At 44.1% G+C, this 26,689-nt stretch overlaps 1 protein-coding gene across 4 annotated transcripts in view; it reads right to left on the bottom strand.

Annotated features, from left to right (window-relative positions):
* tpst1 (tyrosylprotein sulfotransferase 1) overlaps positions 1 to 26,689 on the bottom strand; it is a 95,001-nt gene that overhangs the window by 17,139 nt on the left and 51,173 nt on the right. For all 4 annotated transcript variants that reach the window (XM_064975323.1, XM_064975325.1, XM_064975324.1 and 1 more), the window contains exon 3: positions 24,294 to 24,492. In XM_064975323.1, coding sequence (XP_064831395.1) covers positions 24,294 to 24,492 — 199 coding nt within the window. The remainder of the gene's footprint in view (positions 1 to 24,293; positions 24,493 to 26,689) is intronic.

The following is a 26,689-nucleotide window of genomic DNA, read 5'->3' as shown; positions in this document are numbered from 1 at the left end:
TCTACTGGAACAACCAAACAATCGCTCCTTTAATTTAACTGCCCAGCGTGACTAAGGGTCCTTTAATTTAACTGCCCAGTGTGACTAAGGGTCCTTTAATTTAACTGCCCAGCGTGACTAAGGGTCCTTTAATTTAACTGCCCAGCGTGACTAAGGGTCCTTTAATTTAACTGCCCAGCGTGACTAAGGGTCCTTTAATTTAACTGCCCAGCGTGACTAAGGGTCCTTTAATTTAACTGCCCAGCGTGACTAAGGGTCCTTTAATTTAACTGCCCAGCGTGACTAAGGGTCCTTTAATTTAACTGCCCAGCGTGACTAAGGGTCCTTTAATTTAACTGCCCAGCGTGACTAAGGGTCCTTTAATTTAACTGCCCAGCGTGACTAAGGGTCCTTTAATTTAACTGCCCAGCGTGACTAAGGGTCCTTTAATTTAACTGCCCAGCGTGACTAAGGGTCCTTTAATTTAACTGCCCAGCGTGACTAAGGGTCCTTTAATTTAACTGCCCAGCGTGACTAAGGGTCCTTTAATTTAACTGCCCAGCGTGACTAAGGGTCCTTTAATTTAACTGCCCAGCGTGACTAAGGGTCCTTTAATTTAACTGCCCAGCGTGACTAAGGGTCCTTTAATTTAACTGCCCAGCGTGACTAAGGGTCCTTTAATTTAACTGCCCAGTGTGACTAAGGGTCCTTTAATTTAACTGCCCAGTGTGACTAAGGGTCCTTTAATTTAACTGCCCAGCGTGACTAAGGGTCCTTTAATTTAACTGCCCAGCGTGACTAAGGGTCCTTTAATTTAACTGCCCAGCGTGACTAAGGGTCCTTTAATTTAACTGCCCAGTGTGACTAAGGGTCCTTTAATTTAACTGCCCAGCGTGACTAAGGGTCCTTTAATTTAACTGCCCAGTGTGACTAAGGGTTCTATATTTGTCTGTCATATAGTGCACTACTTTTGTAGTGCACTATGTAGGGAATATGGTATCATTTGGGAGTGAGACTAACGGTCCGTTATAGAAAGTGATCGATGGAAATATTAATAGAGGCCAGATCCTTACTCGCAAGACTAAATTGAGGTTTGTTGAAGATTGTTTTTTTTAATTAAAATTTGTATTATTATATATTATTATTATTATTATATTGTCAGTTTGAAGTGTGTAACTGACAGCGTTTTAACTACTTTGTTTTATATTAACAAAACAAACAAGCATAATAAATCGGTAAATGATTCAAAACCCCCCCAAAAAAATCCCAGCTGGCCTCGTTTGCATCGTTTCCATGACGTCATCCATTTTGAGATGCATCACTTCAGTTACTTCATATTTAAAAAAATAAAAAAAAAAAAAAACAACAACAACAACAACGTGACGACTGTAACAAAGGTTGGGAACGTCAATACGATCAAACTTGCCAAGGGATCACAAGTCAGTCATAACATGGCTAGGAGGCCAGTGCACGTGTCAAACAAGGTCCGCGGACCGAACAGGACACACAAGCGAGTCTAAATGGAGTCAACAGTTGAGTCATTTACTTTATCGAAATTACAACCTGATGCGCTCTCATCTGTGAATTCAACTGCAATTGCGTTGCTTGCGCGTGTCCCGTTTACAGCGGCCAGCGGAGGGAAGGGAGAAACAGGTAGGCCCTATTACAGCAACATTAGAGCAGGTAGGCCCTACTACAGCAACATTAGAGCAGGTAGGCCCTATTACAGCAACTTGGTAGGCTTGATTACCAACAAACAACAACGACGAGACGGCCTACAGGGAGGAGGTGAGGGCCCTCGGAGTGTGGTGTCAGGACAATAACCTCACACTCAACGTCAACAAAACTAAGGAGATGATTGTGGACTTCAGGAAACAGCAGAGGGAACACCCCCCTATCCACATCGATGGAACAGTAGTGGAGAGGGTAGTAAGTTTTAAGTTCCTCGGCGTACACATCACAGACAAACTAAATTGGTCCACTCACACAGACAGCATCGTGAAGAAGGCGCAGCAGCCCTCTTCAACCTCAGGAGGCTGAAAAATTAGAGCTTGTCACCAAAAACACTCACAAACTTCTACAGATGCACACATCGAGAGCATCCTGGCGGGCTGTATCACCGCCTGGTACGGCAACTTCCGCCCACAACCGTAAGGCTCTCCAGAGGGTAGTGAGGTCTGCACAACGCATCACCGGGGGCAAACTACCTGCCCTCCAGGACACCTACACCACCTGATGTTACAGGAAGGCCATAAAGATCATCAAGGACAACACCCACCCGAGCCACTGCCTGTTCACCCCGCTATCATCCAGAAGGCGAGGTCAGTACAGGTGCATCAAAGCTGGGACCGAGAGACTGAAAAACAGCTACTATCTCAAGGCCATTAGACTGTTAAACAGCAACCACTAACATTGAGTGGCTGCTGCCAAAACACTGATTCAATCCAGCCACTTTAATAATGGGAATTGATAGGAAAGGATGTAAAATATATCACTAGCCACTTTAAACAATGCTACCTAATATAATGTTTACATACCCTACATTATTCATCTCATATGTATACGTTTATATACTGTACTCTATCATCTACTGCATCCTTATGTAATACATGTATCACTAGCCACTTTAAACAATGCTACCTAATATAATGTCTACATACCCTACATTATTCATCTCATATGCATACGTATATACTGTACTCGATACCATCTACTGTATCTTGCCTATGCTGCTCTGTACCATCACTCATTCATATATCTTTATGTACATATTCTTTATCCCCTTACACTGTGTATAAGATATTAGTTTTGGAATTGTTAGTTAGATTACTTGTTGGTTATTACTGCATTGTCGGAACTGGAAGCACAAGCATTTCGCTACACTCGCATTAACATCTGCTAACCATGTGTATGTGACAAATAAAATTTGATTTGATTTAGAGCAGGTAGTCCCTATTACAGCAACATTAGAGCAGGTAGGCCCTATTACAGCAACATTAGAGCAGGTAGTCCCTATTACAGCAACATTAGAGCAGGTAGGCCCTATTACAGCCCCCCCCCCCCCCTCCACTCATGTCGTTTGACGTTGGCTACAGCTAGAGATGCTGCAGGTGTCATTTGGTTAGCTAGCAAGAAATGTGAATCGCTTTGCTAACGAGCTATGTTGAACTTCAATGACTGATATCCACAGTTAGCATCTCTTAGTCGTCAATCATATGTATTTGGCATCGATCAAAATGGGTGGGCGGGGCAGGCAGGGTCCCCATTCAGTTGTCAAAACGTGGGTTGGGACCAGCATGCATTGCCAGGCAAGCTGCAGAAGGACGAGCAGGCTACTAAATCCTCCATCGTTTATCAGGGCAATTTCGATGGCCAACGAGTTGAAAACGTTTGCGAGGGATTATCTAAACACTCCCTCGTTAAATTTGAGCACATCTCGCTCTGGCTAACACTAGTTGTTGATTATGTGTACAACTGAGGGAGAGAGAGCCTACCATTTCATGGTTGTTTGATCAATAGGAAAGTTCCCAAATGTAAGAGGACTCCCGTGGTGTTGACATATTTGCAGACATTCATTCAGGTTATATTTTGTGGCTTTTGGTGAATGCGTTCCAATGACCTAAAGTCACGCTGTTGCTACTTCCTGTAAACACCCAGTCCAGTTCAAAGGGACCACTGCCTGTAAACACACAGCCCAGTTCAAAGTGTTCATAGTGAATGATGACAGGCCCTACTGCCTGGAAACACACAGTCCAGTTCATAGTGAATGATGACAGGCCCTACTGCCTGGAAACACACAGTCCAGTTCATAGTGAATGATGACAGGCCCTACTGCCTGATGACAAACACACAGTCCAGTTCATAGTGAATGATGACAGGCCCTACTGCCTGTAAACACACAGTCCAGTTCATAGTGAATGATAACAGGCCCTACTGCCTGTAAACACACAGTCCAGTTCATAGTGAATGATAACAGGCCCTACTGCCTGGAAACACACAGTCCAGTTCATAGTGAATGATGACAGGCCCTACTGCCTGTAAACACACAGTCCAGTTCATAGTGAATGATGACAGGCCCTACTGCCTGTAAACACACAGTCCAGTTCATAGTGAATGATAACAGGCCCTGCTGCCTGGAAACACACAGTCCAGTTCATAGTGAATGATGACAGGCCCTACTTGACAGGCCCTGTCAACACACAGTCCAGTTCATAGTGAATGATGACAGGCCCTACTGCCTGGAAACACACAGTCCAGTTCATAGTGAATGATGACAGGCCCTACTGCCTGTAAACACACAGTCCAGTTCATAGTGAATGATGACAGACCCTACTGCCTGTAAACACACAGTCCAGTTCATAGTGAATGATGACAGGCCCTACTGTCTGTAAACACACAGTCCAGTTCATAGTGAATGATAACAGGCCCTACTGCCTGTAAACACACAGTCCAGTTCATAGTGAATGATGACAGGCCCTACTGCCTGTAAACACACAGTCCAGTTCATAGTGAATGATGACAGGCCCTACTGCCTGTAAACACACAGTCCAGTTCAAAGTGAATGATGACAGGCCCAACTGCCTGTAAACACACAGTCCAGTTCAAAGTTTCTATCTCAAAGCCATCAGACTTTTAAACAGCCACCACTAACATTGAGTGGCTGCTGCCAACATACTGACTCATCTCCAGCCACTTTAATAATGGAAAAATTGATGTATTAAATGTATCACTAGCCACTTTAAACAATGCCACTTTATATAATGTTTACATACCCTACATTACTCATCTCATATGTATAAACTGTACTCTATACCATCTACTGCATCTTGCCTTTGCCGTTCTGTAACATCACTCATTCATATATTTTTATGTACATATTCCTCATCTCTTTACACTTGTGTGTATAAGGTAGTTGTTGTGAAATTGTTAGTTAGATTACTTGTTGGTTATTACTGCGTTGTCGGAACGAGAAGCACAAGCATTTCGCTACACTCGCATTAACATCTGCTAACCATGTGTATGTGACAAATACAATGTGATTTGAAAGTGAATGATGTCAGGCCTGTGTGGCAAATTACTTATTTGCATATGACATTGATATGAAACAGAGGGTAAATATTTGGGATGGGGCTGCCCCCTAGGCTCTGGGCAAGTATTCTAGACCCAGGAAGAAAGAGAGCATTTCCACGTGTGGCACGGTCCCATCATATGGCGACAGTTAACATCGAGATGCAACATTAACTGAGGGGGAAGAGGCTGGAACTCTACATGTAAACTAGAGTGTAGAGGCGGCAGGGTAGCCTAGTGGTTAGAGTGTAGAGGCGGCTGGTAGCCTAGTGGTTAGAGTGTAGAGGCGGCTGGAACTCTACATGTAAACTAGAGTTTAAAGGAGGCTGGTAGCCTAGTGGTTAGAGTGTAGAGGAGGCAGGTAGTCTAGTGGTTAGAGTGTAGAGGAAGCAGGTAGCCTAGTGGTTAGAGTGTAGAGGCGGCAGGGTAGCCTAGTGGTTAGAGTGTAGAGGCGGCTGGAACTCTACATGTAAACTAGAGTTTAAAGGAGGCTGGTAGCCTAGTGGTTAGAGTGTAGAGGAGGCTGGTAGCCTAGTGGTTAGAGTGTAGAGGTGGCAGGTAGCCTAGTGGTTAGAGTGTAGAGGAGGCAGGTAGCCTAGTGGTTAGAGTGTAGAGGAGGCAGGTAGTCTAGTGGTTAGAGTGTAGAGGCGGCAGGGTAGCCTAGTGGTTAGAGTGTAGAGGCGGCAGGGTAGTCTAGTGGTTAGAGTGTAGAGGAGGCAGGTTGCCTAGTGGTTAGAGTGTAGAGGTGGCAGGGTAGCCTAGTAGTTAGAGTGTAGAGGTGGCAGGGTAGCCTAGTGGTTAGAGTGTAGAGGCGGCAGGTAGCCTAGTGGTTAGAGTGTAGAGGCGGCAGGTAGCCTAGTGGTTAGAGTGTAGAGGAGGCAGGTAGCCTAGTGGATAGAGTGTGGAGGCGGCAGGTAGCCTAGTGGTTAGAGTGTAGAGGCGGCAGGGTAGCCTAGTGGTTAGAGTGTAGAGGAGGCAGGTAGCCTAGTGGTTAGAGTTTAGAGGTGGCAGGGTAGCCTAGTGGTTAGAGTGTAGAGGCGGCAGGTAGCCTAGTGGTTAGAGTGTAGAGGAGGCAGGTAGCCTAGTGGTTAGAGTGTAGAGGAGGCAGGTAGCCTAGTGGTTAGAGTGTGGAGGCGGCAGGGTAGCCTAGTGGTTAGAGTGTAGAGGAGGCTGGTAGCCTAGTGGTTAGAGTGTAGAGGCGGCAGGTAGCCTAGTGGTTAGAGTGTAGAGGAGGCAGGTAGCCTAGTGGTTAGAGTGTAGAGGAGGCTGGTAGCCTAGTGGTTAGAGTGTAGAGGAGGCAGGTAGTCTAGTGGTTAGAGTGTAGAGGAGGCAGGTAGCCTAGTGGTTAGAGTGTAGAGGAGGCAGGTAGCCTAGTGGTTAGAGTGTAGAGGAGGCTGGTAGCCTAGTGGTTAGAGTGTAGAGGAGGCTGGTAGCCTAGTGGTTAGAGTGTAGAGGAGGCAGGTAGCCTAGTGGTTAGAGTGTAGAATTTGTTCTTAAGGTGGCTGGTAGTCTAGTGGTTAGAGTGTAACCCACTGGTAGCCTAGTGGGATTCAACAGGCTGGTAGCCTAGTGGTTAGAGTCACAGTATTTATATGTAAAGTACATCAGTGGTTAGAGTGTACAGACCCAGCCTGGTAGCCTAGTGGTTAGAGTGTAGAGGAGGCTGGTAGCCTAGTGGTTAGAGTGTAGAGGAGGCAGGTAGCCTAGTGGTTAGAGTGTAGAGGAACCAGGCAGGTAGCCTAGTGGTTAGAGTGTAGAGGAACCAGGCAGGTAGACTAGTGGTTAGAGTGTAGAGGAGGCTGGTAGCCTAGTGGTTAGAGTGTAGAGGAGGCTGGTAGCCTAGTGGTTAGAGTGTGGAGGCGGCAGGGTAGCCTAGTGGTTAGAGTGTAGAGTCCCAAGAGAATGGTAGCCTAGTGGTTAGAGTGTAGAGGAGGCAGGTAGCCTAGTGGTTAGAACAAGTGTTTCAGAGGAGGCTTTTAGTCTAGTGGTTAGAGTGTAGAGGAGGCAGGTAGCCTAGTGGTTAGAGTGTAGAGGAGGCTGGTAGCCTAGTGGTTAGAGTGTAGAGGAGGCTGGTAGCCTAGTGGTTAGAGTGTAGAGGAGGCATTTGGTAGCCTAGTGGTTAGAGTGTAGAGGAGGCTGGTAGCCTAGTGGTTAGAGTGTACCTATCTAGGAGGCAGGGTAGTCTAGTGGTTAGAGTGTAAAGGAGGCAGGTAGCCTAGTGGTTAGAGTGTAGAGCTGGAGGCAGGGGTAGTCCTAGTGGTTAGAGTGTAGAGGAGGCTGGTAGTCTAGTGGTTAGAGTGTAGAGTGGGCAGCCTAGTGGTTAGAGTGTAGTCTAGTGGTTAGAGTGTAGAGGAGGCTGGTAGCCTAGTGGTTAGAGTGTAGAGGAGGCTGGTAGCCTAGTGGTTAGAGGGTAGAGGAGGCTGGTAGCCTAGTGGTTAGAGTGTAGAGGAGGCTGGTAGCCTAGTGGTTAGAGTGTGGAGGAGGCTGGTAGCCTAGTGGTTAGAGTGTAGAGGAGGCTGGTAGCCTAGTGGTGTAGAGGAGGCTGTAGCCTAGTGGTTAGAGTAGAGGAGGTGGTATCCTAGTGGTTAGAGTGTAGATGGGGAGGCTGGTAGCCTAGTATTTGGTTAGAGTGTAGAGGAGGCTGGTAGCCTAGTGGTTAGAGTGTAGAGGCGGCTGGAACTCTACATGGTTAGAGTTTAGAGGAGAGCAGGTAGCCCCAGGACTAGTGGTTAGAGTGTAGAGGCGGCAGGTAGCTCTAGTGGTTAGAGTGTAGAGGCGGCAGGTAGTCCTAGTGGTTAGAGTGTAGAGGGCGGCAGGGTAGCCTAGTGGTTAGAGTTTAGAGGTGGAGGCAGGGTAGCCTAGTGGTTAGAGTGTAGAGGTCATTTAGAACATTTGAAGTCTAGCCATGGTGGCAGGTTAGCCTAGTAGAGTGTAGAGGTGGCAGGTAGCCTAGTGGTTAGAGTGTAGAGGAGGCAGTGGTAGCCTGCAGTGGTTAGAGTGTAGAGGAGGCAGGGTAGCCTAGTGGTTAGAGTGTAGAGGAGGCAGGTAGCCTAGTGGTTAGAGTGTAGAGGAGGTCAGCCTAGTCCTGGTAGCCTAGTGCAACAAGTTAGAGTGTAGAGGAGGCAGGTAGCCTAGTGGTTAGAGTGTAGAGGAGGCTGGTAGCCTAGTGGTTAGAGTGTATGGAATAGGTAGGTAGTCTAGTGGTTAGAGTGTAAGGTATCTAGTGGTTAGAGTGTAGAGGAGGCAGGTAGCCTAGTGGTTAGAGTGTAGAGGAGGCTGGTAGCCTAGTGGTTAGAGTGTAGAGGAGGCTGGTAGCCTAGTGGTTAGAGTGTAGAGGAGGCAGGTAGCCTAGTGGTTAGAGTGTAAGAGGAGGCAGGTATATAGCCTAGTGGTTAGAGTGTATAGGAGGCTGGTAGCCTAGTGGTTAGAGTGTAGAGGAGGCTGGTAGCCTAGTGGTTAGAGTGTAGAGGAGGCTAAGGTAGCCTAGTGGTTAGAGTGTAGAGGAGGCTGGTACTTCTAGTGGTTAGAGTGTATAGACCATATAATATAGAACATCAGTGGTTAGAGTGTATAGAGGCTGGTAGTCTAGTGGTTAGAGTGTAGAGGAGGCAGGGTAGTCTAGTGGTTAGAGTGTAGAGGTGGCAGGTAGAACCATAGTGGTTAGAGTGTAGAGGAGGCAGGTAGTACTTCTAGTGGTTAGAGTGTAGAGGAGGCTGGTAGTACCTAGTGGTTAGAGTGTAGAGGAGGCTAAGGTAGTCCTAGTGGTTAGAGTGTATAGTACTTCTACTAGGTAGATCATACAGTGGTTAGAGTGTAGAGGAGGCAGGTAGCCTAGTGGTTAGAGTCTACTATAGGCTGGTAGCCTAGTGGTTAGAGTGTACTTCTACTATAGATCAGGTACTTCTAGTGGTTAGAGTATAATATAGACTTCTACTATAGATCATACTTCTAATATAGATCATACTTCTAATATAGCCTAGTGGTTAGAGTGTAGAACAGGCTTGGTAGCCTAGTGGTTAGAGTGTAGAGGCGGCAGGGTAGCCTAGTGGTTAGAGTGTAGAGGCGGCAGGGTAGCCTAGTGGTTAGAGTGTAGAGGCGGCAGGTAGCCTAGTGGTTAGAGTGTAGAGGCGGCAGGTAGCCTAGTGGTTAGAGTGTAGAGGCAGGTAGCCTAGTGGTTAGAGTGTATAGGAGGCAGGTAGCATCTAGTGGTTAGAGTGTAAGGAGGCAGGTAGCCTAGTGGTTAGAGTGTAGGCGGCAGGTAGCCTAGTGGTTAGAGTGTCATACTTCTAATATAGTACTTCTAATAGAACATCAGGGTAGCCTAGTGGTTAGATGTAGCGGCTAGGGTAGCCTAGTATAGAGCGTTGGACTAGAACATAACCAAAAGTACTTTGCAAGATCATACTTCTAATATAGAATACCCGAGCTGACAAGGTACAAATCATCATCTTATAATCTGCCCCTGAACAGGCAGTTAACTTCTAACTAGTTCCTAGGCCGTCATTGAAAATAAGAATTTGTTCTTAACTGACTTGCCTAGTAAAATAAAGGTAAAATTAAATTAAAACATGTTAACCCACTGGTATGGATTCAACAGTCACCTGGTCCTGAGACTCTAAATCACATTTATATTACTTCTAATATAGAACATCATACTTCTAATATAGTACATCATATAGATATCTCAAAGTACTGCTAGTACAGAAACCCATACCTAAAACACCTAAACAGCAAGCATATGCAATATAGAACACCATACTTCTAATATAGAAACATCCCTAATATAGAACCAAAACCTATAGAAGAAACCTATATAGAAACCATACTTCTAATATAGTACCTTTTACTTCTAATATAGTACCTCATACTTATAATATAGAACAACATACTTATAATATAGTACTTCTACTATAGATCATACTTCAAATATAGTACTTCTAATATAGACCATACTTCTAATATAGTACATCATACTTATAATATAGAACAACATACTTATAATATAGTACTTCTACTTATAGATCATACTTCTAATATAGTACTTCTAATATAGATCATACTTCTAATATAGTACTTCTAATATAGATCATACTTATAATATAGTACTTCTAATATAGATCATACTTCTAATATAGTACTTCTAATATAGATCATACTTCTAATATAGTACTTCTACTATAGATCATACTTATAATATAGTACTTCTACTATAGATCATACTTCTAATATAGTACTTCTACTATAGATCATACTTCTAATATAGTACTTCTAATATAGATCATACTTCTAATATAGTACTTCTAATATAGATCATACTTCTAATATAGTACTTCTACTATAGATCATACTTCTAATATAGTACTTCTAATATAGATCATACTTCTAATATAGTACTTCTAATATAGATCATACTTCTAATATAGTACTTCTACTATAGATCATACTTCTAATACAGTATTTCTAATATAGAACATCATACTTATAATATAGTACTTCTACTATAGAACATCTTCTAATATACATCATCTTATAATATAGTACTTCTACTATAGATCATACTTCTAATATAGTACTTATAATATAGATCATACTTCTAATATAGTACTTCTAATATAGATCATACTTATAATATAGTACTTCTACTATAGATCATACTTATAATATAGTACTTCTACTATAGATCATACTTCTAATATAGTACTTCTAATATAACATCATACTTCTAATATAGTACTTCTACTATAGATCATACTTCTAATATAGTACTTCTACTATAGATCATACTTCTAATATAGTACTTCTAATAATATAGTACTTCTACTATAGATCATACTTCTAATATAGTACTTCTACTATAGATCATACTTCTAATATAGAAACATACTTCTAATATAGTACTTCTACTATAGATCATACTTCTAATATAGTACTTCTAATATAGATCATACTTCTAATATAGAACATACTTCTAATATAGTACTTCTAATATAGTACTTCTAATATAGTACTTCTAATATAGTACTTCTAATATAGTACTTCTAATATAGTACTTCTAATATAGTACTTCTAATATAGTACTTCTAATATAGTACTTCTAATATAGATCATACTTCTAATATAGTACTTCTAATATAGAACATACTTCTAATATAGTACTTCTACTATAGATCATACTTCTAATATAGAACATCATACTTATAATATAGTACTTCTAATATAGAACATACTTCTACTATAGTACTTCTAATATAGTACTTCTAATATAGTACTTCTAATATAGTACTTCTAATATAGTACTTCTAATATAGATCATACTTCTAATATAGTACTTCTAATATAGATCATACTTCTAATATAGTACTTCTAATATAGTATCTAATATAGAACATACTTCTAATATAGTACTTCTAATATAGATCATACTTCTAATATAGTACTTCTAATATAGATCATACTTATAATATAGTACTTATAATATAGAACAACATACTTATAAAATAGTACTTCTACTATAGATCATACTTCAAATATAGTACTTCTAATATAGATCATACTTCTAATATAGTACATCATACTTATAATATAGAACAACATACTTATAATATAGTACTTCTACTATAGATCATACTTCTAATATAGTACTTCTAATATAGATCATACTTCTAATATAGTACTTCTAATATAGATCATACTTATAATATAGTACTTCTACTATAGATCATACTTCTAATATAGTACTTCTACTATAGATCATACTTCTAATATAGTACTTCTACTATAGATCATACTTCTAATATAGTACTTCTAATATAGATCATACTTCTAATATAGTACTTCTACTATAGATCATACTTCTAATATAGTACTTCTAATATAGATCATACTTCTAATATAGTACTTCTAATATAGATCATACTTCTAATATAGTACTTCTAATATAGATCATACTTCTAATATAGTACTTCTACTATAGATCATACTTATAATATAGTACTTCTACTATAGATCATACTTCTAATATAGTACTTCTAATATAGATCATACTTCTAATATAGTACTTCTACTATAGATCATACTTCTAATATAGTACTTCTACTATAAATCATACTTCTAATATAGTACTTCTAATATAGTACTTCTACTATAGATCATACTTCTAATATAGTACTTCTAATATAGATCATACTTCTAATATAGTACTTCTACTATAGATCATACTTCTAATATAGTACTTATAATATAGTACTTCTACTATAGATCATACTTCTAATATAGTACTTCTAATATAGAACATACTTCTAATATAGTACTTCTACTATAGATCATACTTCTAATATAGTACTTCTACTATAGATCATACTTCTCATATAGTACTTCTAATATAGAACATACTTCTAATATAGTCCTTCTACTATAGTACTTCTACTATAGTACTTCTACTATAGTACTTCTACTATAGTACTTCTACTATAGTACTTCTACTATAGTACTTCTAATATAGTACTTCTAATATAGTACTTCTACTATAGATCATACTTCTAATATAGTACTTCTAATATAGAACATACTTCTAATATAGTACTTCTACTATAATCATACTTCTAATATAGATCATACTTCTAATATAGTACTTCTAATATAGAACATCATACTTCTAATATAGTACTTCTAATATAGTACTTCTACTATAGAACATACTTCTAATATAGTACTTCTAATATAGATCATACTTCTAATATAGTACTTCTAATATAGAACATCATACTTCTAATATAGTACTTCTAATATAGATCATACTTCTAATATAGTACTTCTAATATAGATCATACTTATAATATAGTACTTCTACTATAGATCATACTTATAATATAGTACTTCTACTATAGATCATACTTCTAATATAGTACTTCTACTATAGATCATACTTCTAATATAGTACTTCTACTTCTACTTATAATATAGATCATACTTCTAATATAGTACTTCTAATATAGATCATACTTCTAATATAGTACTTCTAATATAGAATCATACTTCTAATATAGTACTTCTAATATAGATCATACTTCTAATATAGTACTTCTAATATAGATCATACTTCTAATATAGTACTTCTACTATAGATCATACTTCTAATATAGTACTTCTACTATAGATCATACTTCTAATATAGTACTTCTAATATAGATCATACTTCTAATATAGAACATCATACTTCTAATATAGTACTTCTAATATAGTACTTCTAATATAGAACATTCTACTATAGAACATACTTCTAATATAGTACTTCTACTATAGATCATACTTCTAATATAGTACTTCTACTATAGATCATACTTCTAATATAGAACATCATACTTCTAATATAGTACTTCTAATATAGAACACCATACTTCTAATATAGAACATCATACTTCTAATATAGTACTTCTACTATAGATCATACTTCTACTATAGTACATCATACTTCTAATATAGAACATCACACTTATAATATAGTACTTATAATATAGTACTTCTAATATAGAACATCATAATATCATAATATACTTCTAATATAGAACATCATAATATCATAATATACTTCTAATATAGATCATCATACTTCTATTTTAATAAAGTAAAATCAGGATCATGCCTCTGCCATTCAGTCCAAGGAGACGTTCCAATTGGATTCCTCCCTGACCAATATGGCTACCAATTTCACCCAATTGGATTCCTCCCTGACCAATATTTCACCCATTCTGGAAGCCTGTCTGTCTGACTTCATGCCTGTCTGTGACTATAGCCTGTCTGTCTGTCTGTGACTATAGCCTGTCTGTCTGTCTGTCTGTGACTGTAGTCTGTCTGTCTGTCTGTCTGTGACTATAGCCTGTCTGTCTGTCTGTCTGTGACTGTAGTCTGTCTGTCTGTCTGTCTGTGACTATAGCCTGTCTGTCTGTCTGTCTGTCTGTCTGTGACTGTAGTCTGTCTGTCTGTCTGTCTGTGACTATAGCCTGTCTGTCTGTCTGTGACTAGTCTGTCTGTCTGTCTGTCTAGCCTGTCTGTCTGTCTGTGACTATAGCCTGTCTGTCTGTCTGTCTGTCTGTGACTGTAGTCTGTCTGTCTGTCTGTGTGACTCTGCCTGTCTGTGACCATAGCCTGTCTGTCTGTCTGTGACTATAGCCTGTCTTTCTGTCTGTGACTATAGCCCGTCTTTCTGTCTGTCTGTGACTATAGCCTGCCTGTCTTTCTGTGACCACAGCCCGTGCCTGTCTGTGACTACAGCCTGTCTGTCTGTGACTATAGCCTATACTGCTGCGTATTTAATGTGAAGAGCGTCTGTCTAAAGCCTCTTGGAAGAGGAGGATCACTGGTGGCGTCAAGGCGTCGCTAAGGAGAGGGATGACAACATCTCTCTCAAAAGACATCAGGCTGTGCAGTTATGTCCCGTTACCGTGGCAACACGTTGCCAGAGAACCGCCCACGTCGCCGATACAAGAACAGAGCTAGGAGAGCTTTTGTTGCCGTTTCTGGATGGTTCTCAAGGTAACCCAGGATACACATAACACAGTTTCACTCTCTTGAACTACCTGTTATGTTTCTCTAAAACACCCGCTAACAGATAGCAGCAGCAGCAGCACCCCCCCCCCCTCTCCTGTGTAACCCCTCGTCTACAGATCTGAGCTAACAGATCTTAATCCACATAGTGTACTGTAGCAGAGCAGGGAGGGAGGAGAGCGGAGAGGGGTGGGGGGAGAGGGAGGAAAGGAGGTGAGGGAAGAGAGGAGAGAGGAGGAGGGGAAAGAGGAGAGAGAGGAGGAGGGGAAAGAGGAGAGTGAGGAGGAGGGGAAAGAGGAGAGTGAGGAGGAGGGGAAAGAGGAGAGTGAGGAGGAGGGGAAAGAGGAGAGAGAGGAGGAGGGGAAAGAGGAAAGTGAGGAGGAGGGGAAAGAGGAAAGTGAGGAGGAGGGGAAAGAGGAGAGTGAGGAGGAGGGGGAAAGAGGAGAGTGGGGAGGAGGGGAAAGAGGAGAGTGTGGGGAGGAGGGGAAAGAGGAGAGTGAGGAGGAGGGGAAAGAGGAGAGAGGAGGAGGGGAAGAGGAGAGTGAGGAGGGGAGAGGGAGGAGGAGGGGAAGAGGGAGAGTGAGGAGGAGGGGAAGAGGAGAGAGAGGAGGAGGGGAAAGAGGGAGAGAGGAGGAGGGGAAGAGGAGAGAGAGGAGGAGGGGAAAGAGGAGAGAGAGGAGGAGGGGAAAGAGGAGAGGGAGAGGGAGGGAGGGGAAAGAGGAGAGTGAGGAGGAGGGGAAAGAGGAGAGTGAGGAGGAGGGGAAAGAGGAGAGTGAGGAGGAGGGGAAAGAGGAGAGAGAGGAGGAGGGGAAAGAGGAGAGTGAGGAGGAGGGGAAAGAGGAGAGTGAGGAGGAGGGGAAAGAGGAGAGTGAGGAGGAGGGGAAAGAGGAGAGAGAGGAGGAGGGGAAGAGGAGAGTGAGGAGGAGGGGAAGAGGAGAGTGAGGAGGAGGGGAAGGAGAGTGAGGAGGAGGGGAAAGAGGGAGAGGAGGAGGAGGAGGGGGAAAGGGGAGAGAGAGTGAGGAGAAGGGGGAAAGAGGAGAGTGAGTAGGAGGGGAAAGAGGAGAGTGAGGAGAAGGGGGAAAGAGGAGAGTGAGGAGGAGGGGAAAGAGGAGAGAGAGGAGGAGGGGAAAGAGGAGAGTGAGGAGAAGGGGGAAAGAGGAGAGTGAGGAGAAGGGGGAAAGAGGAGAGTGAGGAGAAGGGGGAAAGAGGAGAGTGAGGAGAAGGGGGAAAGAGGAGAGTGAGGAGGAGGGGGAAAGAGGAGAGTGAGGAGGAGGGGAAAGAGGAGAGTGAGGAGGAGGGGAAAGAGGAGAGTGAGGAGGGGAAAGAGGAGATTGGGGAGGAGGGAAAAGAGGAGATTGGGGAGGAGGGGAAAGAGGAGAGTGAGGAGGAGGGGAAAGACAGAGGAGAGCAGGAAAGGGATGGAGGAGAGGAGGGTTGGGAGGGAGGAGAGGAGGGTTGGGAGGGAGGAGGGTTGGGAGGGGGGGGGTCATTTAGCAGATGCTCTTATCCAGAGAGACAGTCGTGAGTGCATACGTTTTCGTACTGGTCCCCGGTGGGAATCGAACCCACAACTCTGGTGTTGCAAGCACCATGCTCTACCAATACACACACTATTGTGTGGGAGAGATGGTAACTATAACCATATAGGTGAGACCAGAGACAGAGCGGGGCCTAGGGAATGTGTACACACACACACACCGAGACACCAACGAAAACATGTCAACATCCTCCCACAGGCTTTTACACATGTCACCGATGATGACATGAATGCCCAAACACAGGCTGACATATACAATTGCAGTCTGTACACACACACACACACACACACTTTTGTGGAGACAAAGAGACGGAGGGTCCTGGAACCAATCATTAACACCCCCTCTTCAATTTGTGAAACGTTAAATTACTTGTGACTGTGTCCAATTTCATCCAAAGCTCGAGACCTCTGTCTCCTCTCACTCTGTCTCCTCTCTCTCTCTCTCTCTCTCTCTCTGTCTCTCTCTCTCTGTCTCCGTCTCCTCTCTCTCTTTATCTTGCTCTCCCTTTCTCCTCTCCCTTTGTCTCCTCTCTCTATCTTGCTCTCCCTTTCTCCTCTCTCTCTGTCTCCTCTCTCTATCTTGCTCTCCCTTTCTCCTCTCTCTCTGTCTCCTCTCTCTATCTTGCTCTCCCTTTCTCCTCTCTCTCTGTCTCCTCTCTCTATCTTGCTCTCCCTTTCTCCTCTCTCTAACCCTCTCTCCATCTTTCTCTCTGTCAACCTTTCCATCATATCCCTCCCCTTTTAACCGAGGCGTTCACCCACCACTGGAAATTCCCCCAGAAGTAGCACAACGGGGTTGATCATCCCTGGGGTCGCTCCTCGTTTCAGCCCGCTACGGCTAGCGACCGACATGTGTGGCTGCTTCGCGTGATGTATTGTTGTCTCTACCTTCTTGCCCTTTGCTCTGTTGTCTGTGCCCAATAACGTGCCATATGTGTTGTGCTGCTGCTACCATGTTATTGCCATGTGTTGCTGCCATGCTGTTGTCATGTGTTGCTGCCATGTTGTGCTGCTGCTACCATGTTATTGCCATGTGTTGCTGCCATGCTGTTGTCATGTGTTGCTGCCATGTTGTGCTGCTGCTACCATGTTATTGCCATGTGTTGCTGCCATGCTGTTGTCATGTGTTGCTGCCATGTTGTGCTGCTGCTACCATGTTATTGTCATGTGTTGCTACCATGTTGTGTTGCTGCCATGCTGTTGTCATGTGTTGCTGCCATGTTGTGCTGCTGCTGCCATGTTGTGCTTCTGCTACCATGTTATTGTCATGTGTTGCTACCATGTTGTGTTGCTGCCATGCTGTTGTCATGTGTTGCTGCCATGTTGTGCTGCTGCTACCATGTTATTGTCATGTGTTGCTGCCTTGCTGTGTCTCGGTTGTCGTGATGTGTTTTGTCCTGTATGTTTGTTTATTTTTAATTCCAGGCCCCCGTCCCCCCACAGGAGGCCGTCGTTGTTAAAATAAGTATTTGTTCTTAAACTGACGTGCAAATAAAAGGTTAAAAGAAAACATTTAATATGAATAACAAATACACTGGAGGGGCTGTGGTCCAAACTAGGGCAGCAGAATAAAGAGGCTGGTGCTTGGGATGCTGCAGCCGAGGTTAATGAAGGGTAGTTTATCTGCACCATTAGTCAAAATGACAGAGTGCCTCATGCAAAAGGTGAAGGTTTATACTGTAGAGCTCTGCGTGTGTGTGTGTGTGTGTGTGTGTGCGCGCGTGCGTGTGTGTGCGTGGTAGATGTTGAGGAAGAACAATTGGCCCCAGATGAATTGAATATACAGAGAATGAGAACATTCTAACAGCCAGGTAGTCTGCTATATATCTGCCTCCCTCCAAACATCCCTCCCCAAAACTACCCCCCACCCATCTCCCTCCAAACATCCCTCCCCCAAACTACCCCCCACCCATCTCCCTCCAAACATCCCTCCCCAAAACAACCCCCCCCACCCATCTCCCTCCAAACATCCCTCCCCCAAACTACCCCCCCACCCATCTCCCTCCACTAGGGTAGCCTAGTGGTTAGAGCGTTGGACTAGTAACCGGAAGGTTGCAAGTTCAAACCCCCGAGCGGGTCAAGGTACAAATCTGTTGTTCTGCCCCTGAACAGGCAGTTAACCCACTGTTCCCAGGCCGTCATTGTAAATAAGAATTTGTTCTTAACTGACTTGCCAAGTTAAATAAAGGTAAAATAAAAAAAATCCCTCCCCAAAACTAACCCCCCCACCCATCTCCCTCCAAACATCCCTCCCCCAAACTACCCCCCCACCCATCTCCCTCCAAACATCCCTCCCCCAAACTTCCCTCCAAACATCCCTCCCCCAAACTACCCCCCCACCCATCTCCCTCCAAACATCCCTCCCCCAAACTTCCCTCCAAACATCCCTCCCCAAACTACCCTCCCCACCCATCTCCCTCCAAACATCCCTCCCCCAAACTACCCCCACCCATCTCCCTCCAAACATCCCTCCCCCAAACTACCCCCCCACCCATCTCCCTTTTGACTTTACCTCCCTTATCTCACCTCATTTGCTCACATCGTATATAGACTTGTTTATACTGTATTATTGACTGTATGTTTGTTTTGCTCCATGTGTAACTCTGTGTCGTTGTATGCGTCGAACTGCTTTGCTTTATCTTGGCCAGGTCGCAATTGTAAATGAGAACTTGTTCTCAACTTGCCTACCTGGTTAAATAAATAAAAGGTGAAATAAATAAATAAATAAAAACATCCCTCCCCCAAACTACCCCCCACCCATCTCCCTCCAAACATCCCTCCCCAAAACTACCCCCCCACCCATCTCCCTCCAAACATCCCTCCCCAAAAACCCCCCACCCATCTCCTCCAAACATCCCTCCCCCAAGCATCTCCCTTCAAACATCATATCTCCTTACCATCACTCCCTCCCCCAAACAACCAACCATTCTCCATCTAAACCTCTACCAACCACCATACCTCCCTTCCTTCTCTCCCCCAAACTACCCCTCCCATCTACTTCCAAACCTCCTCCCTACCCTCCTCTCTGACCCCTCCAGACTGCGACCACCTTCCACGCTGTGACCCCCCACCTCCCCCACCCTAGGCTGTAAGACTCAAAAACACACTACTTACACAACATTTAACAAAGGTCATTTCTTTACACCCAAGTCATTAAGCAGCGTGCCCTAAAAACACACACACAGACACATGATAGCGTGTGTGGTGTGTGCGTAAGCATGTGTTTGGTATGCGTGCCCGTGTGTGTGTCTGTGTACCCAGTTTGTTCTTTAGCCACTCGAGAGAATAAATCCATAAAGGATCAAGTCAAATGGAAAACAGATTGAGAGTCACTGGCTATCTCCTTACTGTAACACTCTTCATGGGGTCACCGTGCATCGTAACTTCACAACGCCCCTTCTCCTCTGAGAGACAATTAGGATAACAAGAGATCAATACAGACTGTTAGTAAAAAAATAAAATAAAAATTCGAGAAGAAGTGCTGCTGTAAGTTGGTTTCTCACATCAACTTGAACCAGGGAATTAACCTATCAACTTGAACCAGGGAATTAACCTATCAACTTGAACCAGGGAATTAACCTATCAACTTGAACCAGGGAATTAACCTATCAACTTGAACCAGGGAATTAACCTATCAACTTGAACCAGGGAATTAACCTATCAACTTGCAAAGTAGTGTAGCGGTCAGTCAGTTCAGCAGTTATGAAATGTGAGAGGAAGTGGTGTTGTTCATTTCTTCTCAGACGACTGGGGTCCCTTCTGCTTCCCTGGTAAAGACTCCTCCCCCCCCACCGTCCCTGGTAAAGACTCCTCTCCCTCCCCACCGTCCCTGGTAAAGACTCCTCTCCCTCCCCACCTTCCCTGGTAAAGACTCCTCTCCCTCGTTGTTACCTTCCCTGGTAAAGACTCCTCTCCCTCCCCACCGTCCCTGGTAAAGACTCCTCTCCCTCCCCACCGTCCCTGGTAAAGTCCCTCCCCACCTTCCCTGGTAAAGACTCCTCTCCCTCGTTGTTACCTTCCCTGGTAAAGACTCCTCTCCCTCCCCACCGTCCCTGGTAAAGACTCCTCTCCCTAGTCACCTTCCCTCCTCTCCCTCCCCACCTTCCCTGGTAAAGACTCCTCTCCCTCGTTGTTACCTTCCCTGGTAAAGACTCCTCTCCCTCCCCACCTTCCCTGGTAAAGACTCCTCTCCCTCGTTGTTACCTTCCCTGGTAAAGACTCCTCTCCCTAGTCACCTTCCCTGGTAAAGACTCCTCTCTCTCCCTCCCTCCCTCCCTCCCTCCCCACCGTCCCTGGTAAAGACTCCTCTCCCTCCCTCCCCACCTTCCCTGGTAAAGACTCCTCTCCCTAGTCACCTTCCCTGGTAAAGACTCCTCTCCCTCCCCACCTTCCCTGGTAAAGACTCCTCTCCCTCGTTGTTACCTTCCCTGGTAAAGACTCCTCTCCCTCGTTGTTACCTTCCCTGGTAAAGACTCCTCTCCCTCGTTGTTACCTTCCCTGGTAAAGACTCCTCTCCCTCGTTGTTACCTTCCCTGGTAAAGACTCCTCTCCCTCCCTCCCCACCTTCCCTGGTAAAGACTCCTCTCCCTCGTTGTTACCTTCCCTGGTAAAGACTCCTCTCCCCCTCTCCCCACCTTCCCTGGTAAAGACTCCTCTCCCTCCCTCCCCACCGTCCCTGGTAAAGACTCCTCTCCCTCCCTCCCCACCTTCCCTGGCAGAGACTCCTCTCCCTCCCTCCCCACCTTCCCTGGCAAAGACTCCTCTCCCTCCCTCCCCACCTTCCCTGGCAAAGACTCCTCTCCCTCCCTCCCCACCTTCCCTGGCAAAGACTCCTCTCCCTCCCTCCCCACCTTCCCTGGTAAAGAGTCCACTCCCTCCCTCCCCACCGTCCCTGGTAAAGACTCCTCTCCCTCCCTCCCCACCGTCCCTGGTAAAGACTCCTCTCCCTCCCTCCCCACCGTCCCTGGTAAAGAGTCCTCTCCCTCCCTCCCCACCGTCCCTGGTAAAGAGTCCTCTCCCTCCCTCCCTACCTTCCCTGGTAAAGAGTCCTCTCCCTCCCTCCCTACCTTCCCTGGTAAAGACTCATCTCTTGTGAAGTAGAAAACATGAAACAAAACACTTGTCTTGCATCCTATTCCCTCTGTAGTGCACTACGTTTTGACCAGGGCCCAGAGGTAGTGCACTACGTTTTGACCAGGGCCCAGAGGTAGTGCACTACGTTTTGACCAGGGCCCAGAGGTAGTGCACTACGTTTTGACCAGGGCCCAGAGGTAGTGCACTACGTTTTGACCAGGGCCCAGAGGTAGTGCACTACGTTTTGACCAGGGCCCAGAGGTAGTGCACTACGTTTTGACCAGGGCCCAGAGGTAGTGCACCACGTTTTGACCAGGGCCCAGAGGTAGTGCACTACGTTTTGACCAGGGCCCAGAGGGTGCCATTTGGGATGCACCGTTGTAAAAAACACTGTTCCCTGAGCATGGAAGGCTAAGGCTATTAACTTGGATAACATCCAGATTCCTTGTAAGTCTCTCTGGCTACTACAGAAAACTAAAATCCCATTTGGAAAACAAAGCAACGAGAAGACAGACAAATATCTAGTATCTACACAAATATCCAGCATTTACAAATATACAACAGTGGTGGTCTTGACGTTTAAGATGAGGGAGAACGATTATTTTTTAAATTAGCCTTATTCCTATTAAAGTGCATTAGATGACTGTCATTCGTATTCTATTGACCCCGCTCAATGTAACATCGATTGAGTTAGGCTACTACATGATACTCTAATTTTCCCTGTACCCATCATGAGGTAATTACTGTACAACCTAGCCTATGAATCAAAGTTTACAACGTAGGTGCACAGGTCGAGAGAAACATTTGACTGATCAAGATGACAGACAGTGACACATTCAATACCTCCTTGCACACTCTTCCCTGCATCTAGCTGATCTAGGGTGTAATCATTAGTCATAACAGTTGCAAACAAGAATTTCTAATCGGACAAATTCAGCTATGCTAATTCTCGTTTCAGAAACTTTTTTTTTTTTTTTTACAGAATAGGCGGAATGAATACACCCCTGATCACACCCAAACACAGTTCACTTTCATAGAAGCCACATACTGATCCCTTTGCTCGTTGTAGAATTCCTTCTCACATCTACGTGCTCTCCTCCTCTCACCGTTTCCCTTCGCTTGAGGACTTCAGTGAACAACACATCAGCTGTCTGTGGCCATGCAATTTTTATTTTTTTACTTCATATCATGAACGCTACGCACAGCCTACATCGTTGAAACCATATTACTAACGTCATAGCTAGTCAACGTATCTATTTTAAGTAATGAGTTAGTAAACCGCCACTATCATGCAGCACAGTGTACAGTCAGCAAATAGTTTAGCAGTTACACTGGCGGGCCCCGGTGGCAATGAATTAATTCAACCAAATGCTTACCTTGACTTGGAAGAGTTCCAGTGTTGGATAGACTTAGCCAGCGAGCTAACATATAATTCCTCTCTGTTGGATAGACTTAGCCAGCTAGCTAACATAGCATCCCTCTCTGTTGGATAGCCTTAGCCAGCTAGCTAACATATCATCCCTCTCTGTTGGATAGCCTTAGCCAGCTTGCTAACATGTCATTCCTCTCTGTTGGATAGCCATAGCTAGCTAGCTAACATACCATCCCTCTCTATTTGAGCCGGGTGCTTGAGTAGGCTAAACCAGCTAGCTTAGTGAAAAACAAATACAACGAAATATAGCTAGCTAGTTCTCTCACTTCTCAGTCATTTTTAAATAAATTGATTTGTTCAAAACTGTTCAACTATTGTCTTTGAGTCAACTACTCACCACATTGTATGCACTAGTGCTAGCTAGCAGTAGCTTATGATTTCAGTTCTAGACTCATTCTCTGATCCTATGATTGGGTGGACAACATGTCAGTTCACGCTGCAAGAGCTCTGACAGGCCGAAGGACATCCTCCGGAAGTTGTCATAATTACTGTGTAAGTCTATGGAAGGGGGTGAGAACCTAGTTGAAGCTACTAGGTTTTGTATTGAAGAGGAAGACAGAAGCTAGCTGTCCTCTGACTACACCATGGTGCTACCCTACAGAGTGCTGTTGAGGCTACATTCATTGCAAAACAGTGTGTTTTTAATCAATTATTTGGTGGCGTGAATATATTTAGTATAGTTTTATCTAAAAATAATTATTTGTATTTTTAGGACTGAGGAGGATGTTCCTCTCCTTCCTCCTGAGGAGCCTCCACTGATGTACAAATATATATATTTTAAAAGACAGTATAGAACCTGGAACTGAAGCCAAACAGGGTGGAGGTGAGGATTAGAGATCACATGCAAACCTGTTGACGGGGAGATGCTAATCAGATTAACTTTTACACGAAGCCGCGTTAAGATCACACAACAAATAAAGCTGATCTCTTTTCAACACACACAAGTCAAAGGTCTTCTGGGGCCTACAGTACTGGAATGTATCAGTTTAAATCCTGAACCAGAGAAGCAAAAAATAACTGCGAAAGATTGAATATGTTTCACAGGATCAGAGATATGAAATCTAGAGGCTTGAGAGAGGGCTCCTCGTTGAAATAGTATTTAATACAACATTCTGCTCCAGAAATAGATGGCCATGTGCTCGTCCAGAACCAATGACGGCTGGCTAGAGTGTAGCGATGTAGAACGTAGAATACTTAGAATACAAGTGCACATACAGGCCCGTCTGATAGACGTGGAGGATGGATTCATTTGGATATGATCACTGAATTCAAACAGATGCTGGGAATTCATTCGTTTGAATACATTCATTTATTCACCGGTAATTTAAATGAGAGTCAGAGATTGGACAGTTAATTTAAATGAGAGTCAGAGATTGGACAGGTAATTTAAATGAGAGTCAGAGATTGGACAGGTAATTTAAATGAGAGTCAGAGATTGGACAGTAAATTTAAATGAGAGTCAGAGATTGGACAGTTAATTTAAATGAGAGTCAGAGATTGGACAGGTAATTTAACTAGAAGACATTGATTGGACAGGTAATCTAATTAAAGAGAAAGACAGTCCTTAGATCTGCTTTCTGCTTCAGAGGATACTGTGTTTTGGGGTCTGTGTTTGTGTGTTCTGGGGTGACGTGTGTCCCTGTCCATCTTTTCCCAACTCACCCTCCTGGTGTTGTCAAGGACCTTGGGGTCTGGCCGGCCGTAGTTGGGAGGGTTGGCGTGGGGGTCGTACCCCAGACGGGACAACATGGGGGCGATGACGGGCATGTCTCTCAGTACGTCCGCAGGGATCTTGCCTACCCACTTGGATAAGGCCTCCACGTTGACCGGCTTGATCACCTGGTCTGTAGACCTCTCCACCCTGCAGAGAGAGAGAGATAGAAAACACCACAGTTAGCATTCCTCTCCCCAGAAGACCATTGACTAGCTAGCATCATTCAAGGCATCCTTTCTTGACATACTGGTACTCGCTTATAATTGGATTAGTGAGAGTAATGAGATGGAAACCCATTTCCCTGATGACCTCTAGCAAGATAGGAAGACAGGCTGCTTTTGAAATTGATCTAACAGATGAACACACACCAGCATCCTCTAAGGCACTGCTAGTTGAACAGCACCATTGTCAGGCACGTTGATAGCATGATGTTAGCTTTGTTAAGGAAGTGTTCAACAGTATCCCTTGATAGCATGATATTAGCATTATTAAGGAATGGTACAACAGTATCCCTTGATAGCAACATTATCTCTATCAACATGTTAATTGTGCAACCAGAGGGAAAACATTTCTAGAGCACTTGTACTCCACACACAGAGATGCGTACGGAGCTCTCCCTCGCCCTCCATTTGGTAAATCCGACCACAACTTTATCCTCCTGATTCCTGCTTACAAACATAAATTAAAGCAGGAAGCACCAGTGACTCGCTCTATAAAAAACGGTCAGATGAAGCAGATGCTAAACTACAGGACTGTTTTGCTATCACAGACTGGAACATGTTCTGGGATTCTTCCGATGACATTGAGGAATACACCACATCAGTCACTGGCTTTATCAATACGTGCATGAATTACAGGCAACGTCCGCACTGAGCGAAAGGGTAGATCATCCGCGTTCAAGGAGCGGGACTCTAACCCGGACGCTTATACGTGCATTGAGGACGTCATCCCCACAGTGACTGTACGTACATACCCCAACCAGAAGCCATGGATTACAGGCAACGAATTGAGCTAAAGGGTAGAGCTGCCGCTTTCAAGGTGCGGGACTCTAACCCCGAGGCTTACAAGTAATCCTGCTATGCCCTGCAACGAACCATCAAACAGGCAAAGCGTCAATACAGGGCTAAGATTGAATCATACTACACCGGCTCCGACACTCGTCAGATGTGGCAGGGCCTGCAAACTATTAGACTACAAAGGGAAGCACACCCGAGAGCTGCTCGGTGACACAAGCCTACCAGACGAGATAAATTACTTCTATGCTCGCTTCGAGGCAAGCAACACTGAGGCATGCATGAGAGCATCAGCTGTTCCGGACGACTGTGTGATCATGCTCTCCGTAGCCGACGTGAGTAAGACCTTTAAACAGGTCAAAATTCACAAGGCTGTGGGGCCAGACAGATTACCAGGACAGGTGTCTTCACTGACATTTTCAGCATGTCCCTGACTGAGTCTGTAATACAAACATGCTTCAAGCAGACCACCATAGTCCCTGTGCCCAAGAACACAAAGGCAACCTGCCTAAATGACTACAGGCCCGTAGCACTCACGTCTGTAGCCATGAAGTGCTTTGAAAGTCTGGTAATGGCTCACATCAACACCATTATTCCAGAAACCCTAGACCCACTCCAATTTGCATACCTCCCAAACAGATCCACAGATGATGCAATCTCCATTGCACTCCACACCGCCCTTTCCCAGCTGGACAAAAGGAACATCTATGTGTAGATGCTATTCATTGACTACAGCTCAGCGTTCAACACCATAGTGCCCTCGAAACTCATCACTAAGCTAAGGACCCTGGGACTAAAACACCTCCCTCTGCAACTGGATCCTAAATTTCCTGATGGTCCGCCCCCCAGGTGGTAAGGGTAAGTAACAACACATCCGCCACGCTGATCCTCAACACGGGGGACCCTCAGAGGTGCGTGCTCAGTCCCCCCTTTTACTCCCTTTTCACCCATGACTGCACGGCCAGGCACAACTCTAACAGTTTTTACCCCCAAGACATCAGACTCCTGAACAGGTAACCAAATGGTTACTCGGACTATTTGCATTGTGTGCCCCCTCAACCCCTCTTTATGCTGCTGCTACTCTCTGTTTATCTTCATTGGGATAGGGGGCAGCATTTTCACTTTTTGATGAAAAGCGTGCCCAGAGTAAACAGCCTGCTACTCAGTCCCAGATGCTAATATATACATATTGTTATTAGTATTGGATAGAAAACATTCTAAAACTGTTTGAATAATGTCTGTGAGTATAACAGAACCCATATGACAGGCAAAAACCTGAGAAAAAAATCCAACCATCTGAGGTTTGTAGTTTTTCAACTCAGCCCCTATTG

The sequence above is a fragment of the Oncorhynchus masou genome, chromosome 9 (genome assembly GCF_036934945.1).
Source record: "Oncorhynchus masou masou isolate Uvic2021 chromosome 9, UVic_Omas_1.1, whole genome shotgun sequence".
Taxonomy (NCBI): Eukaryota; Metazoa; Chordata; class Actinopteri; order Salmoniformes; family Salmonidae; genus Oncorhynchus; species Oncorhynchus masou.
Note: the sequence above shows the minus strand (reverse complement) of the source record. Positions and strands in the feature narration are given on the sequence as shown.